Source organism: Lepidochelys kempii, chromosome 25 (assembly GCF_965140285.1).
Source record: "Lepidochelys kempii isolate rLepKem1 chromosome 25, rLepKem1.hap1, whole genome shotgun sequence".
NCBI classification, from domain to species: Eukaryota; Metazoa; Chordata; order Testudines; family Cheloniidae; genus Lepidochelys; species Lepidochelys kempii.
The window spans coordinates 6,842,959-6,857,264 of record NC_136404.1 but is presented as its reverse complement, the minus strand read 5'-3'; the positions used below and the strand labels follow the sequence as shown (position 1 = coordinate 6,857,264).

The following is a 14,306-nucleotide window of genomic DNA, read 5'->3' as shown; positions in this document are numbered from 1 at the left end:
ACACACACACACACACACACAGCGCCTGCCCTGCAGCGCCCCCCCGCAACACACACACACACACGCACACACACAGCGCCTGCCCTGCAGCGCCCCCCGCAACACACACACACACACGCACACACACACAGCGCCTGCCCTGCAGCGCGCCCCCCGCAACACACACACACACACACACACACGCACACACACACAGAGCGCCTGCCCTGCAGCGCCCCCCCTCCCCGCAACACACACACACGCACACACGCACACACAGAGCACCTGCCCTGCAGCGCCCCCCCGCAACACACACACACACACACACACATGCACACACACAGCGCCTGCCCTGCAGCGCCCCCCGCAACACACACACACACACACACACACAGCGCCTGCCCTGCAGCGCCCCCCGCAACACACACACACGCACACACACACAGCGCCTGCCCTGCAGCGCCCCCCGCAACACACACACACGCACACACACACAGCGCCTGCCCTGCAGCGCGCCCCCCGCAACACACACACACGCACACACGCACACACACAGCGCCTGCCCTGCAGCGCCCCCCGCAACACACACACACACACGCACACACACACAGCGCCTGCCCTGCAGCGCCCCCCCGCAACACACACACACACACGCACACACGCACACACACAGCGCCTGCCCTGCAGCGCCCCCCGCAACACACACACACGCACACACACACAGCGCCTGCCCTGCAGCGCCCCCCGCAACACACACACACACACACACACACAGCGCCTGCCCTGCAGCGCCCCCCGCAACACACACACACACACGCACACACACACAGCGCCTGCCCTGCAGCGCCCCCCCGCAACACACACACACACACGCACACACGCACACACACAGCGCCTGCCCTGCAGCGCCCCCCGCAACACACACACACACACGCACGCACACACACACAGCACCTGCCCTGCAGCGCCCCCCGCAACACACACACACACACACACACACGCGCGCACGCACACACACACACAGCACCTGCCCTGCAGCTTCCCCTGCTGATAAACCTTGGGTCACCACCACAACAGCAATCTTAGTGATGTTTAGTCCTGACCAATCATTCCCCTCCCATTGCTGCCCCCCCCCCCGCTATTCCTGCCCCCACTCACACAGAGTTTATCACAAGTTGATCTCCAGGACTGTGGTACTCAGCCTTCGGCTCAAAGCTCCAGCTCCTGGAGTCCTGGGCTCATGGGAGGCTCTTGGCTTCCAGCCACCCAAAACATACGTGTCTCTGTGTGTGTGTGCGCGTGTGTGTGTGGCCCTCCCATGTTTCTTTATCCCTGCGCAACAAGCTCGGGAGTTGCTGAGCTCTGCAAAAAGCCGCGAGAAACACCCCTGGCGAATGTAGGTGAGACCGGCTCAGTGCTATTATTAATCATTGTGCCCGGGTGCCTGGTCTGGGCCAGGCTGAGAACGCCACACTCAGGGCAGACGGAAAGCACTAGGGCAGCTGGTGCTCGCTGCTGTAATTAGCTTCACCAAGCCAGTAACAGAAGAGCTTCTATAGCACCACACTGGTTAACCAGCAGCCAAACACCATCCTCCTCGGGCCTTCCAGCCCTTGGCTCCCATCCAACCATGTCTAATAAAGTGAGTGTCAAGGTTCCTTCCCCACTCTGAACTCTAGGGTACAGATGTGGGGATCTGCATGAAAACCCCCTAAGCTTATTTTTACCAGCTTAGGTTAAAACTTCCCCAAGGTACAAAATATTTTACCTTTTGCCCCTGGACTTTATTGCTGCCACCACCAAGCGTCTAACAAATATATAGCAGGGAAAGAGCCCGCTTGGAAACGTCTTTCCCCCAAAAATCCTCCCAAACCCTACACCCCCTTTCCTGGGGAAGGCTTGATAAAAATCCTCACCAATTTGCATAGGTGAACACAGACCCAAACCCTTGGATCTTAAGAACAATGAAAAAGCAATCAAGTTCTTAAAAGCAGAATTTTAATTGAAGAAAAGGTAAAAGAATCACCTCTGTAAAATCAGGATGGTAAATACCTTACAGGGTAATCAGATTCAAAACAGAGAATCCCTCTAGGCAAAACCTTAACTTTTTGAAGACACAAAAGACACAAAAACAGGAATATACATTCCATTCAACACAGCTTATTTTATCAGCCATTTAAACAAAACAGAATCTAACGCATATCTAACTAGATTGCTTATAAGCCCTTTACAGCGGTTCTGACCCGCATTCCTGCTCTGGTCCCGGCAAAAGCAACACACAGACCGAGAGAACCTTTGTTTCTCCCCCCCTCCATCTTTGAAAGTGTCACAGAGTCCCTGGGCGATGCTCTGGAACTGCCCCCCATGAAGCCAGTCAGGACTCTGGGGCAGTCGCCTTCCTGTGAGCAGCCTGTCTTCAGGACACACAGCTCACACAGCTTCCACCTTCCTGGGCCTGACCTCGGAGCATTCAGCATCCTCTGCCCCTCCGTGCGCTTCCCACAGCAAGTCCGCTCAGGCGGGGCTCCTGGGGAAGCCAGAAGGTCCTGCCCCCCAACTTCGCAGTCAGACGTGACTCTCAGCCAGCCAGTAAAACAGAGTTTTATTAGACAACAGGAACATGGTCTAAAACAGAGCTTGTAGGTGCAGAGAACGGGACCCCTCAGCTGGGTCCATTTTGGGGGGCAGTGAGCCAGACAACCACGTCTTCCCTTCATTCCATGTCCCAGCCAGCCCCAAACTGAAACTCCCTCCAGCCCCTCCTCCTCTGGGCTTTGTTCCTTTCCCTGGCCAGGTGGTCACCTGATTCCTTTGTTCTCCAACCCTTTAGCTCTCACCTTGCAGGGGGGAAGGGCCCAGGCCATCAGTTGCCAGGAAACAGGGTGTCGGCCATCCTCTGTGTCCAGACTCCTGCACACACCTGCCCTCTAGGGCTCTGCAATGATCATACACCCTTATCCCCACCCCCTAGATACTTAAGAACTGCAGAGGGGAAACTGAGGCACCCCCACAATATTCGGAAGAAACATTAAGAACAGTCCCACTTTGTCACAGAAAGTATCTCGTCCCCTCATTGGTCATTGTGGTCAGGTGCCAGCGAGGTTATCCTAGCTTCTTAACCCTTTACAGGTGAAAGGGTTTTTCCTCTGGCCAGGAGGGATTTAAAGGTGTTTACCTTTCCCTTTATATTTATGACAGTGAGAGATCACTGAAAACCCAGTTCACCATGTGATGGGCCCTGCCTAATCCATGGGCCATTCTGGTAAGTTTCACAGCCGCAACATTTTAAAAATCTTGAATTTCACAGTGTCTGATATTTAAATCTGAAATGTCAGGATGTTGTCACAAATCATGAATATGCATTAAAAATATAAACACGTAAAGCCCGTGCGTCAGCATGTCGCAAATTGGGGGGTCCCAACCCCAAAGGGGGTCTCAAGGCTATTGTGCGGGGGGGCGGTGTCATGATAGTGTCACCTTTACTTCTGCGCTCCCTTCACAGCTGGGCGGCTGGAGAGCGGCAGCTGCTGGCCGGACACCCAGCTCTGAAGGCAGAGCAGCCACCGGCAGCTGTGCAGACGTACGGGTGTCAATACCGTGCCCCCCCCACACACACACACACACAATAGCCAGATTTCATGGTCTGGGACAAGTTTTTCGCAGCCATGAGTTTGGTAGGGCCCTAACCATATGTGAGGTGCTACTAATTGCAAATGATCAGAGACTTACCCCTGGGTCAACATGTATCTCAGATCCTACCCAAATATCACACTGTCAGCCAAGCCTTACTGAACTAACGGAAGCTTTATTAAGACGAAACGCGTTATAAATGGTTAATAGCTCACACGCAGACAACCGCTTGCAAAGTCCTTACAGCAGGGTTGTGCAGCAATGGACAAGATGCCTGGCTTGTAAGGTCTATCTGGTAACTTCCATAAGATTGGCAGGTCCTCAGTCACCGCTTGCAATGTCTGGCCCAACCCAGGTGCATGGAAACTGACTGGCCCAACATGGAGTCCAGGGTCACATGAGCATGGAAATTTAGTGGGAAAAGATGGATCCTTAGGTCACATGTCCTGCGCGGTTTGCTGAATCACAGGGGGTGGCCCTTGGCTCCTTGCTGACTGAAGCATCCACAGGACAGGCCCGACTGGGCAGGAGGAGTCTCTTCAATGGCCCGCTGGGAGAGTGGCGTGGCCCACTGGGCCCCCAACACAGAGCCGGCTAGCCCTGATGGAGCTCCAGCTGGGGGCATCAGCTGGGAACACAACACACGTGTGCGGTACGAAGCTGTGGCCAAGAGTCATAACTTCACATCTAAAGCTGAAAGAAGCACATAAACTGTCAGACGTCGCCGTTCATAATTTGTCTATCGATACCGTACATGACGGGAGGTGGTGGAATCTCCTTCCTTTGAAGTTTTTAAGGTCAGGCTTGACAAAGCCCTGGCTGGGATGATTTAGTTGGGGTAGGTCCTGCTTTGAGCAGGGGGTTGGACTAGATACCTCCTGAGGTCCCTTCCAACCCTGAGATTCTATGATTCCATGATTCTAAAACGCCCGCGGTGAGGCCCGTCCCTCCTCACAATCAAGGGAGATGTGGTAAAGGTTCAAGCAGCAACGTGAACTGGCTGTGAAAGCTGCAGGGACTGGCAGAGTGGCAGATGACCAAAAACCACTGATGCTGCTCCTGTTGGGGGTCTGGCGCAGAAATGTTGGGCGTATGTGACAGGTCTATGTGAGGGACACAATGCTGGTACAGGCAGTACATACATGCAATGGGTCTAATGCTGGGTATATGGGATGGGTATATGCCCTGTGCATATGTGATGAATATAGCACTGGGTGGATGGGACAGGTGTAACGCTGGCTATATGTGATGGGTACAATGGCGGGGGGGGGCAGGAAAATGGCTCCTGAAGCCAACTGCCCCCAGCATGCAGAGCAGCAGAGGAGGGGCCCTCGCCCCCGCTAGCTGCGAAAACACACCCAGGGCAGAGGTCGCATGCAGCAGCTGGGGTAGGTCCCCCACGCCCGCTGTCGAGGCGCTCGGTGCGCCTGGGGCTGGGCGATCAGGGAGCCAGGGGAAGGTTCTGCCCCTGGGTTTAAAGGGGCAGGCTCATGGGCGGAGATAGCACCGAAATGGGGGGAGGTTGCGAGGGCCCACGCAGCCTCCCTCAGCTGTCCCAGCAACAGGGCCGAGGAACATTGCCCGGGAAAGCCCAAGTGTCCCTGAGGCAGAAGTGTGGGCAGAGTGCAACCAGCTCTTCCTAGCATGGCTGGTGCCTGCAATCCCGACCCGGATCCTGAAGGGCCGGGGCAGGAAGGGGCTCCGTCTGGCAGGGCGCGTGGATGGGGCCGATTGCCCTGGGGCCGGGGCAGGAAGGGGCTCCGTCTGGCAGGGTGCGTGGATGGGGCCGATTGCCCTGGGGCCAGGGCAGGAAGGGGCTCCGTCTGGCACAGCGCGCGGATGGGGCCGATTGCCCTGCGGCCAGGGCAGGAAGGGGCTCCGTCTGGCAGGGCGCGTGGATGGGGCCGATTGCCCTGGGGCCGGGGCAGGAAGGGGCTCTGTCTGGCACAGCGCATGGATGGGGCCGATTGCCCTGGGGCCGGGGCAGGAAGGGGCTCCGTCTGGCAGGGCGCGTGGATGGGGCCGATTGCCCTGGGGCCGGGGCAGGAAGGGGCTCTGTCTGGCACGGCGCGTGGATGGGGCCGATTGCCCTGGGGCCGGGGCAGGAAGGGGCTCCGTCTGGCAGGGCGCGTGGATGGGGCCGATTGCCCTGGGGCCGGGGCAGGAAGGGGCTCCGTCTGGCAGGGCGCGTGGATGGGGCCGATTGCCCTGGGGCCGGGGCAGGAAGGGGCTCTGTCTGGCACGGCACGTGGATGGGGCCGATTGCCCTGGGGCCGGGGCAGGAAGGGGCTCTGTCTGGCAGGGGGTCCATACTCCTGAGATGCAGCTTCTCCGCTCACAGAGTCTCTGCCAATGTCCCCAGCAGGCTGCCCAGCGCCGCAGCGGGCAAAGTCCAGCCCCTGCAGCCTCCAGCTCGGATCCTGGCACCCGGGCAGACCCTGACCAGGAGTCACAGCGGCTGCTGCCCAGCCCCTGTGGTCTCTGCAGCACCCCAAGCTGGAGGAAGAGATTTGACTTCAGCTTCTTTTTTATCATCACTGGTGGCTCGACCCCATCTTCGTGCTCTGTTTCCTGGGCTGAAATAAGCAGGAATTCCTCTCCCGCTGCTCCCAGTCACAACTGCTACAGCTGAGCATATTTTTTCCTTGTTGAATAGAATTTTGTGTTCTGAAAGAAGTGGCCTCCTGCCTGATCCCGTGAATGAACTCATGAGCGTATCAGCTGAAGGCGTGGAAGTACCGGACACGCGAGGAGCCACCAGAGATGACCGCATGGCATTCAAGAAGTTCATTAACAGAGTTGTGCAAAATTATAACAAGAAACCAAGAAGGCTGTAGATGTCGTGCTTCATAGAAGGCTTGAGTAGCCGACTTTAATTTGTGTGATGATTTTAAAATCTAATAAAATGGTCATGAAACATTTTTCCATTTTCACTATGGTGCCTTACAGCCCCCCTTCACCCTCACGGTCTCACCCCTCATCGGCCCTGACCACCCTCCCTGTAAATTTGAATACCACACCCCAATTTTAATTCCTGGGGAAAACACTGCGTGCAAGGTCTGCATGGGCCACATGCATGGACCCAGCCCCTCCTGAGGACCCCCCTTCCTCAAGCAGGCAGGACCGAGCTGACCCACTCATGAGTGGGAGTCACTTTCTGATGGCTGAGCTGTTAGGACGCTGTCCGGGCTTGACTGGCTGGTTGAATGGGCAGGACCATGCACCCTGCAGTGTGTAGCATGGGGCCCAGCAGGTGGAAGAGCCTGTGGGGAGGGTATTTCCTGGCTCTGACCAACACTCCAGCCCCCAGCTCTTCATTCAGCTTAGAAATTCACTTTATTTTATGCTGTGTTCCCATGATCAGCTTTGACACAAGCCCCTTGAGCTGCACGGGCCAGTGCATCTAGGGTGACCAGACGTCCCGCCACTAAGGGCTTTGTCTTATATACGCAACTGTACCCTCCCCCATGAGAAAAAAAGGTCCCAATTTCCCACACTTGCTATCTGCTCGCCCGAAGTGCGGCCTATGGAGCAATGGGCTCAGGCTCTTGGCACACTCAGGCGGACGTCTCTGTGTCAGTTACACTTAACTCACTACATCCTGCTCTTAGGCTTTTCTTCATAACCACACAGGCCAAAACCCTTTATTACCGTTGTTATTCGTGTAAATGCAAGTACAGATTCTGGAGCCCAGTTCTGCAGCATCGGGAGGGACGGGGGAACTCTGCAGCCTGTGAACAGGTGGGGCCTGGTAGGGGGCTTTGGGGGAGAATCCCCTCCAGGGACTGGCTCTGGCTCCCTGCTCCACAAAGGCACCGCGCACCCCCGCGGCTGAACGACCAGGGAAGGGGAGAGGGGGCCTGTCCTGCACATGGTTGTGATGTGGGGTCTGTGCCCGCTGCACCCCTGGGCCCTGCATGGCAGCACGCAGGAGAGAGCAGCCGCATGGGCAGCCTGCATGGCCCAGGGGAGGCTGCTGGGTGGGTCAGGCCGGCTGCTCGCCCGTGCTGGGACAGGGAGGGGCCGGGCGGAGCTGGGCAGAGATGCGGGGAAGCAGCGAGTTGATTTGTGTGCCGGGCAGCCCAGCAGGGTACTGTGGTCTCCCATCCCACCAGGCTCGCTGGCTCCTCACAGGGAGGTCGTTTTATTCTCCTTCATCCCCTTCAGCTCCTCCTCGTTGTCCTCCTCCAGCACCAGGTTGTCGTAGGGGTTTGAGACCGTCCTGCTGAACAGGAGAGACAGCGAGGAAATATGGGGTCCCAGGGCAGGGCTTGGGAGGGGGGGTGAATGGGCAGGTCCCTGGGACGATGGGTGATGCTGAAACTGTGTTCGGATCCCTCGGGGTAATGGCCGCTCGCTGGCTCCCCGGGCCCCGCTCCCACGTGTTCAAAGCACAGCTTGCCTTGCCCACACTGGGGCTTTAACACGTTCGTTAGAATCCCCCATGGACACGGCGCTTGGCAGAGCCGGGCCAGTCACTGGCTATGCGGCGGGCGCCCTGAACAGTGGGGCATTGAGGTGCCTCCGGGAAGGGAATCGTCAATCATGGGAGGGGGTGACCGCCGCAGAGCCAGGGAGCCAGCTGGTCGCTGTCCAATGAGCTCCATCTGCCTGTTCCCATCCCAGCAAGCCAGTGGCTACCTAGTGCCTCCCATTTGCCACTGCACTGCTGGCCACAGCGGGGATGGAACCCAGAGCCTCCTGCTCCATAAAGCTCCACCCCGAGCAGCAGGGGGATCCTCACTAGCCATTAGCAGTATAGGGTGCATGACACACAGCTGAGCAATCCCAGTTCCCATCAGCTGCAAAATCCAGCTGTGTGGAGATCTCCCCTCAGAGAAGGCACCTGCTTGTCACGGTTCCCACTGAGGAGCTGAGACAGGCACTGTGAGCGGCCCTCACCTTTTATATCTACCCAGCCCACTGCGCACCCACGAGCACCTGCAGGTACCCACACACACGAGCACACGCAGGCATACACCTGAGCACAATCACACGAGTATGCACACAAACACACACACAGGCGTTGCTGTCGGGAGCCAAGCTTGCTTAGTGGCTGGGGCCCTGCTGGCTGCTTGGCCTCTACTCCCAGCTCTGCTGCCAATTCCCTTCCCTGCCTTCATCGCCTTTGTCATGCCTGTGAGTGCCCTGGGCAGGGCTGGCTCTGCGTGGGTGTCCCTGGCATACAGGGCATCTGAGCTCACTTGGGACCTCTAGATGTTACAGACGCTCCTGTTGCCGGGAGATGTGTGTCCAAGCCACGGGTAGAGCCCATTTCATAGGGCCAATAGGCACAACATATGGCAGGGCAGGGTATTCATGGGGGTCCCCAATTGGGAGGGATCCAGCCAGAGCCCTTATCTGGCCCCATCCCATCGGCCTGAGGCACCCCACAGTCGCCAACATATTCGCCCTCACAGCCCCTGTGGGGCAGGGCAGGGTCGTTACCCCCTTGTACAGATGGGGCCTGAGGCCCAGAGAGGTCTGGCCCAAGGGAGGGTGTAGCAGAGCCGGGAATTATAATCTGATTGCCAGGCCGGCACCTGACCACTAGGCCACCCTTCCCCCCAGGCCCAGCTGCACCTCCCCAGAGCGGTGAGGTCAGGGTTCGCTGTCAGGGCTGGGAATTACCACATGAGGCAGGCACCAGGAGCTCTTACACTGATACCAAGTCCAACCACGACGGGTCCTGCCCTGCCTTCCCCTCCATCTCCAAGCGCAGGAGGCCAATCCGATCCACGCACAGGGAAGGCCAGGGACTTGCCCCAGGCCATGCGGCAGAGCCAGGAACATCGGCCACCCATGCTGCTCACTTGGCCACCAGCCCGCGCTGCCTCCTCCCCGCACTGGCTGAAGTGAGCACCAGGAAAGCGGGCGCTGCTCAGCCCTGCCCTGCCACCCGAGTCATTGTAGCCAGTGAAAATGGGGGGGCATAAACCCCACAGAACCCCCAAAATGTCGCTGCGCCGGGGCTGCAGCCAGAGAGGCGGACGCTCTACCTGGATCGGGCAGGTTCTTCCAGCGGCTCCTCCTCATTCCTGAGAAAAGAGCAAGGGGGACAGGGGGTCAGAGGGGCCTGAGGAGCCCCAGCCAGCGCCAACAGGAGGCTTCCCCCCTGACTTCAGCGAGCCTTGGTACCACGGGGCCCCCGCCCAGCTCTGGAGAAAGCGCGCGCCCACCCCCATGCCCAGTCGGGCGCTCAGAAATGCAGTTGGTGGAACCCTTTTTCTCTGAGCCAGGGTCCACAAGCAACTGTCCGTTTTGCTGAACTTTCTTGATTTCCCAGCGGGAAAATGGATGTTTCCGTGCCTGGCTGCCCACCAGTGGCTCTTGTCCGCTTTCACTCTCTGCCAGAGAAACTGCCAGAAGCCCCCAAGGGCAGAGAGCCCAGGTGCTCAGCCGTCCCCTCAGAGCTCTCTGCCTCGCCAGCTCCCACAGCTGTGGGTCGGCCAGGGGGGAGTGCCCCCAGTTGCTGCCTCTCCAGCCCAGGGGAGGGGTCAGTTTCATGAGTGAAATTGACGAGAGCCATCCAAGCCAGCTGAAAAATACAAACATTTTCCCATGAAGGTATTTCTGTTTTCCCCTCAGCTGTGCTTGAATTAAGACATGCCAGCGCAACAATCGGCCAGGCCAGGCCACCTTAATTCAGCCCCCTTGCTAACGGCACACAGGAGCCAGCTCTCGGGGGTCTCTGTCCAGTGTCTTACACACACGAAAAGAGCCATTCTCCTCTTTCAGGCCTCTGCCTCCTTCACTGTCCGTCCGGGACGCTGAATGAGGCAGGGGGTCCTGGAGGGCAAACAGCGCGTCATCCGGTTGGGAAAGGCTGTATTGTCATTAGAGCTGGCTTGGTATTTTTCAACAAAATGGTGGTGAGGGCGGGCTGGGGGGGTGTTAGAAACGGCCAACTCATCAAAACCAAAATGTTTCACAGAAACGTTTCCGTTTTGACAAACTTTCACGGAAAGTGTCTTGGGTCCAGGCTGGAATTTCTGGCTAGGGAGCAGCCCTCACCCCAATGTGAAGGCTAGCTTAGTGGGGCGGGGGTGCTTATCTGTGATGGAGGAGAGCCAGGGTCAAGTCCCTGCTCCAAATTAGGCAGAACAGGGACCTACAGCTGGGATTCCCACATCCCAGGGAAGTGCCCGCAGCAGTGGGTTTTCTGGGTGGGGCCACTCTCTTGGGTGGTTTGGGGTGACAAATTTGGAAAGGTTTCGTTCTCATTCTGACATGGAATGAGAACAAATCCGGCACTTTGCCATTTTCTGCTACCTGAAATTCTCATTTCTGACCAGCTGTACCCCCGGTGTGAATGCTCCAGGGGGATGAAGTTAAATAAAAGCGGAAACTTCATCATGCATGATCATAACAACCGTCCCCCAGAGAGCCACAAACAGGGCTGCCACCCAGGACCTTTAGATCCACAGCACAGATCCTCTGCTACTTAAACTTAAGGAGTAGGGAAGCTAGCTGAGGTAGTAAGTTGTTATCCTCCATCTGGACCAGTCATGTGAGGGCACCTGCTAGTGGCTCACACAACTATTTGCAAGCCAGAAGAAGAATGAAGGGAAGCTGGAATGGTGGGTGCTGCTCCTGGCTCTCCAAAGGAATATCATCTAGATCAGGGGTTCTCAGCCCATGGATCGGGACCCGAAATTGGGTCGCCAGAATGTTTCAGAGGGTGGCCTGGCAGCTCCTGTGGCTCCGGTCCCACGGGGCTGGCTGGGCTCACCCCCTGCTCCAGGCACTGCAACTCCGGGGTTCCAGGGTCACTCAGGTTTGGCCCAGCTGTCATGACGCCAGGAGCCCGGGCAGGCCAAATCTGAGTGAGTGGAACTGCCATCCCGTGAGCCGGGGCACAGCTCCATTCACACCAGTCAGGGGCACGGGGCCAAATCTTGCAACCCCCAGAGCTGAGAGCCAAGCCCGGGCAGCCCCACAGCACAGCACTGTGGGGTGAGTGCTGGGGCGGGGCAAGATCCAACTGAAACCACCCGGGGCCTCCATCCCCGGCCTATTTACTGGGTCACAACAAGTCATAGCCATTTACAGAGGGGTCGTGATCCCACAAAGGTTGAGACCCCTGGTCTAGTGTGTGCAGACACCACAGCCAAGCACTTCTATTCAGGCTGGTTGCTCGGAAAGGCCAGTCGCTGTGTGGGTGACACTCGACTAGAGACGGCTCTGCCTGATGTTCCCCCTCCGCAAAACAGGACGGGGCCTGGTACTTGCCTGCCTCTGACAGGTGCTGTGACGTGCACAGAATTATTAACTGAGGCTGGGGGAGAGACAGGACTAGAATCCACCGTGTCCTGCTGGCTCCCTCCCAGCCCGCCTTCCTGCTGCCGCTTGTCCAGAGCTCAGGCTCTGTGAGCCTGGAGCACGTTCAGTGCAGCTGGAATGGTTAGAGACTTCAGCAGCGAGCTTCCTGCAAGCTCTCCTGAGCATGTGCAAATGGCAAAAACTTGGCCAAAGCCGGATGAGTTTTCATGGGCACAGCAAAAGGCACCTCGCTGAACCAAGGATCGTACCCCTGCCAGGTGTTTATGTTCCTGTGCCAGAGCATGGAGGCGCTGGAGTTCTTCAAAGGAACGGGCAGGAAGGACCCTGGCAAAACCACCTAATTTCCCCAACCTTGTTCTCAGAAAGGCTGGACTGTATCAAGCCCGACACTGAGACCCAGCTGGAAAATTTCAGCCCAAACTGGTAAAATTTGTCAACGTTATGAGCAGCTGAAAACAGGGGCTGATAATGGAAAACATTAGGCCACCTTCACTACAGGTGGCACTGCCCATTTTGCCTGCAATAGCCTGGCGCAGCAGGGACTTGGTACTTTGTACACACTCTGTGCCCCGTGCTCCCTGAGGCAGCAGTATGAGCAGAATGCAGAGCCCAGGTGTGTCCTGATATGTGGAACAAGCCACAGATAAGCACCAAACTGCTGATTCCAGCCCTGGAGACACCAGAGGGGAGGGTGACCTTCACCAGGCAGCGGGCTCCACTCCCAAGATGACAGGGAGCTGATGCATTGTGCCCTGTGACAACACATTTTGTTCAAGGATCTCAAAAATGTTTTACAAATATGATTAGCGATCGCATAGAGCGTCCCGGTGCTGTGTGGACATTGCCTACAGCACCCATTCTCCCAGCCTCCTGGGGGGCAAGAAGCTCTGTTACACTCTTCATATAGATGGGGAAACGGAGGCACAGAGCGGGACAGGCACCTGCCCACGGCAAGTAAAGTCATTTGCCCCAGGCCTGTCACTAGCACAGCTAGGAATGGAATCGAGGAGCCCTGACTGCCTGCCCACCCTGCTCCAACCACTAGATCCCACTCCCCTCCCAGAGCTGGCAGGAGAACCCAGGAGTCCTGACTCCCAGCCCCTGCCCCCGCAATCTACACTAGTCTAACCAGCACTGCCTGCCGGTCACAGCTCTTTGTGGTCTCAGACCACCCCAGTCAGTGACAGTGGAGAGCAGGTGAGGGGGCCAGAGGGCCCAGGAGAGCGGCAGGCGCTCTGCACCACGCAGGATTGGGCCGAGGGGAGGGTCTTGTGGCCTATGCCCCGTCAGACAGGGAGCCCACCTGCGCTTCTTGTAGCACCAGACTCTGTTGATGATCATCAGCATGGCAACGATGAAGAGGAAGACCACGACGGCCGTCAGCCCCACCAGCCAGGGCTGCAGCATCCTGGAGCCCGCAGTGGTGCCCTGCACTGTGCCTGCCAAGCCAAAGGGAAAGACTCGTTCTGGAAAGGGCCCGGAGAGGGAGCTGCAGCTGGATCGGGGGAAGCTGGTGCCCAAGGGGGGTCCCTGGATTGCTTCAGTGATTGCCTCAGGGGCTTCAGCCTCCAGCTCTACTCATGGGCCGCAGTAGTGATCTGCGGGGACTGACCCTCCCAGGGTGTCTCCAGCACCCCACAGCCCTGCTTGCTCCAGCAGTCCCAGCCCTGCAGACTTCCCAAAGCCCCCCACCCCCCAGCACAGAGATGAGGCCAGGGAGCCCGTGCCTGGGGCCCAGAGAGGCAGGGACGGGCCCGGTTCAGACCCATTTCCTGCTCCCCTCCTGCCAGGCTGCCCACCCCATGATCTCCCACCCCCCACCTCGGTCTCAGCTGGGCAGGGGCGTCCCTACCGTCCTGGGCCTGCGAGGAGGCGATGAAGAACAGGGAGAAGAGAACAGCGCGCAGAGGAGACATGATGCCCGGCTCACGCGGTGGCTGCCTGTTCCCGGGCACCAGGTGCTGTCCCAACCCAGGGGCGGCACGGGGATTGCGTGAGGCTAGCGGCTGTCCCAGCAGACAGAGCCCACAGCCAGTGTGGGGAACAGCCCGTCTGATGGCTCAGGGACGCCAGCCAGTGGGTTTATTGTGCTCAAGAGGGCAAATGCCAACTTGTGTTTTAAAGGTACCATGGCAACCAGATTCCTTTAACCCTTTGCAGGCAGCCGAGACAGAGGAGGAAGCAGAGAAAATCCCAGGTTCCAGGCCAGGCCCTGCACAGAGAGCTGGCTGAAATTCTTCAGGCAAATCGTTTATTTGCTGCCTAACGCCAGCTCAGCCAACCCGAAATGTGCCATGCATGTGACACGGTCAGTTCCGGCCGGAAAACACTCCGCAGGCCAACCAACTGGGCAGCGTTTGTCCTAGCCAGGGCGGGCACGGTCCAGGATACTGGAGGCCCCCATCTGAGCTGCC

The 14,306-nt window shown here is 57.9% G+C and overlaps 1 protein-coding gene across 2 annotated transcripts; it reads right to left on the bottom strand.

The window, feature by feature from the left end:
* Positions 1-7,222: 7,222 nt before the first annotated feature.
* On the bottom strand, positions 7,223-14,102 carry SMIM24 (small integral membrane protein 24). Of its 2 annotated transcripts, none has more exons than XM_073324353.2 (4): positions 13,745-14,102; positions 13,196-13,331; positions 9,609-9,647; positions 7,223-7,831 (listed from the first exon to the last, which is right to left on the bottom strand). In XM_073324353.2, exons 1-4 carry the CDS (start codon positions 13,806-13,808, stop codon positions 7,738-7,740), a joined length of 333 nt encoding a protein of 110 aa, XP_073180454.1. In that variant the 5' UTR covers positions 13,809-14,102; the 3' UTR covers positions 7,223-7,737. The 2 variants fall into 2 exon arrangements, with proteins under 2 accessions (XP_073180454.1, XP_073180453.1); XM_073324352.2 differs by having other exon boundaries at positions 7,223-7,834; positions 13,745-14,095.
* Between the last annotated feature and the right edge of the window lie 204 nt (positions 14,103-14,306).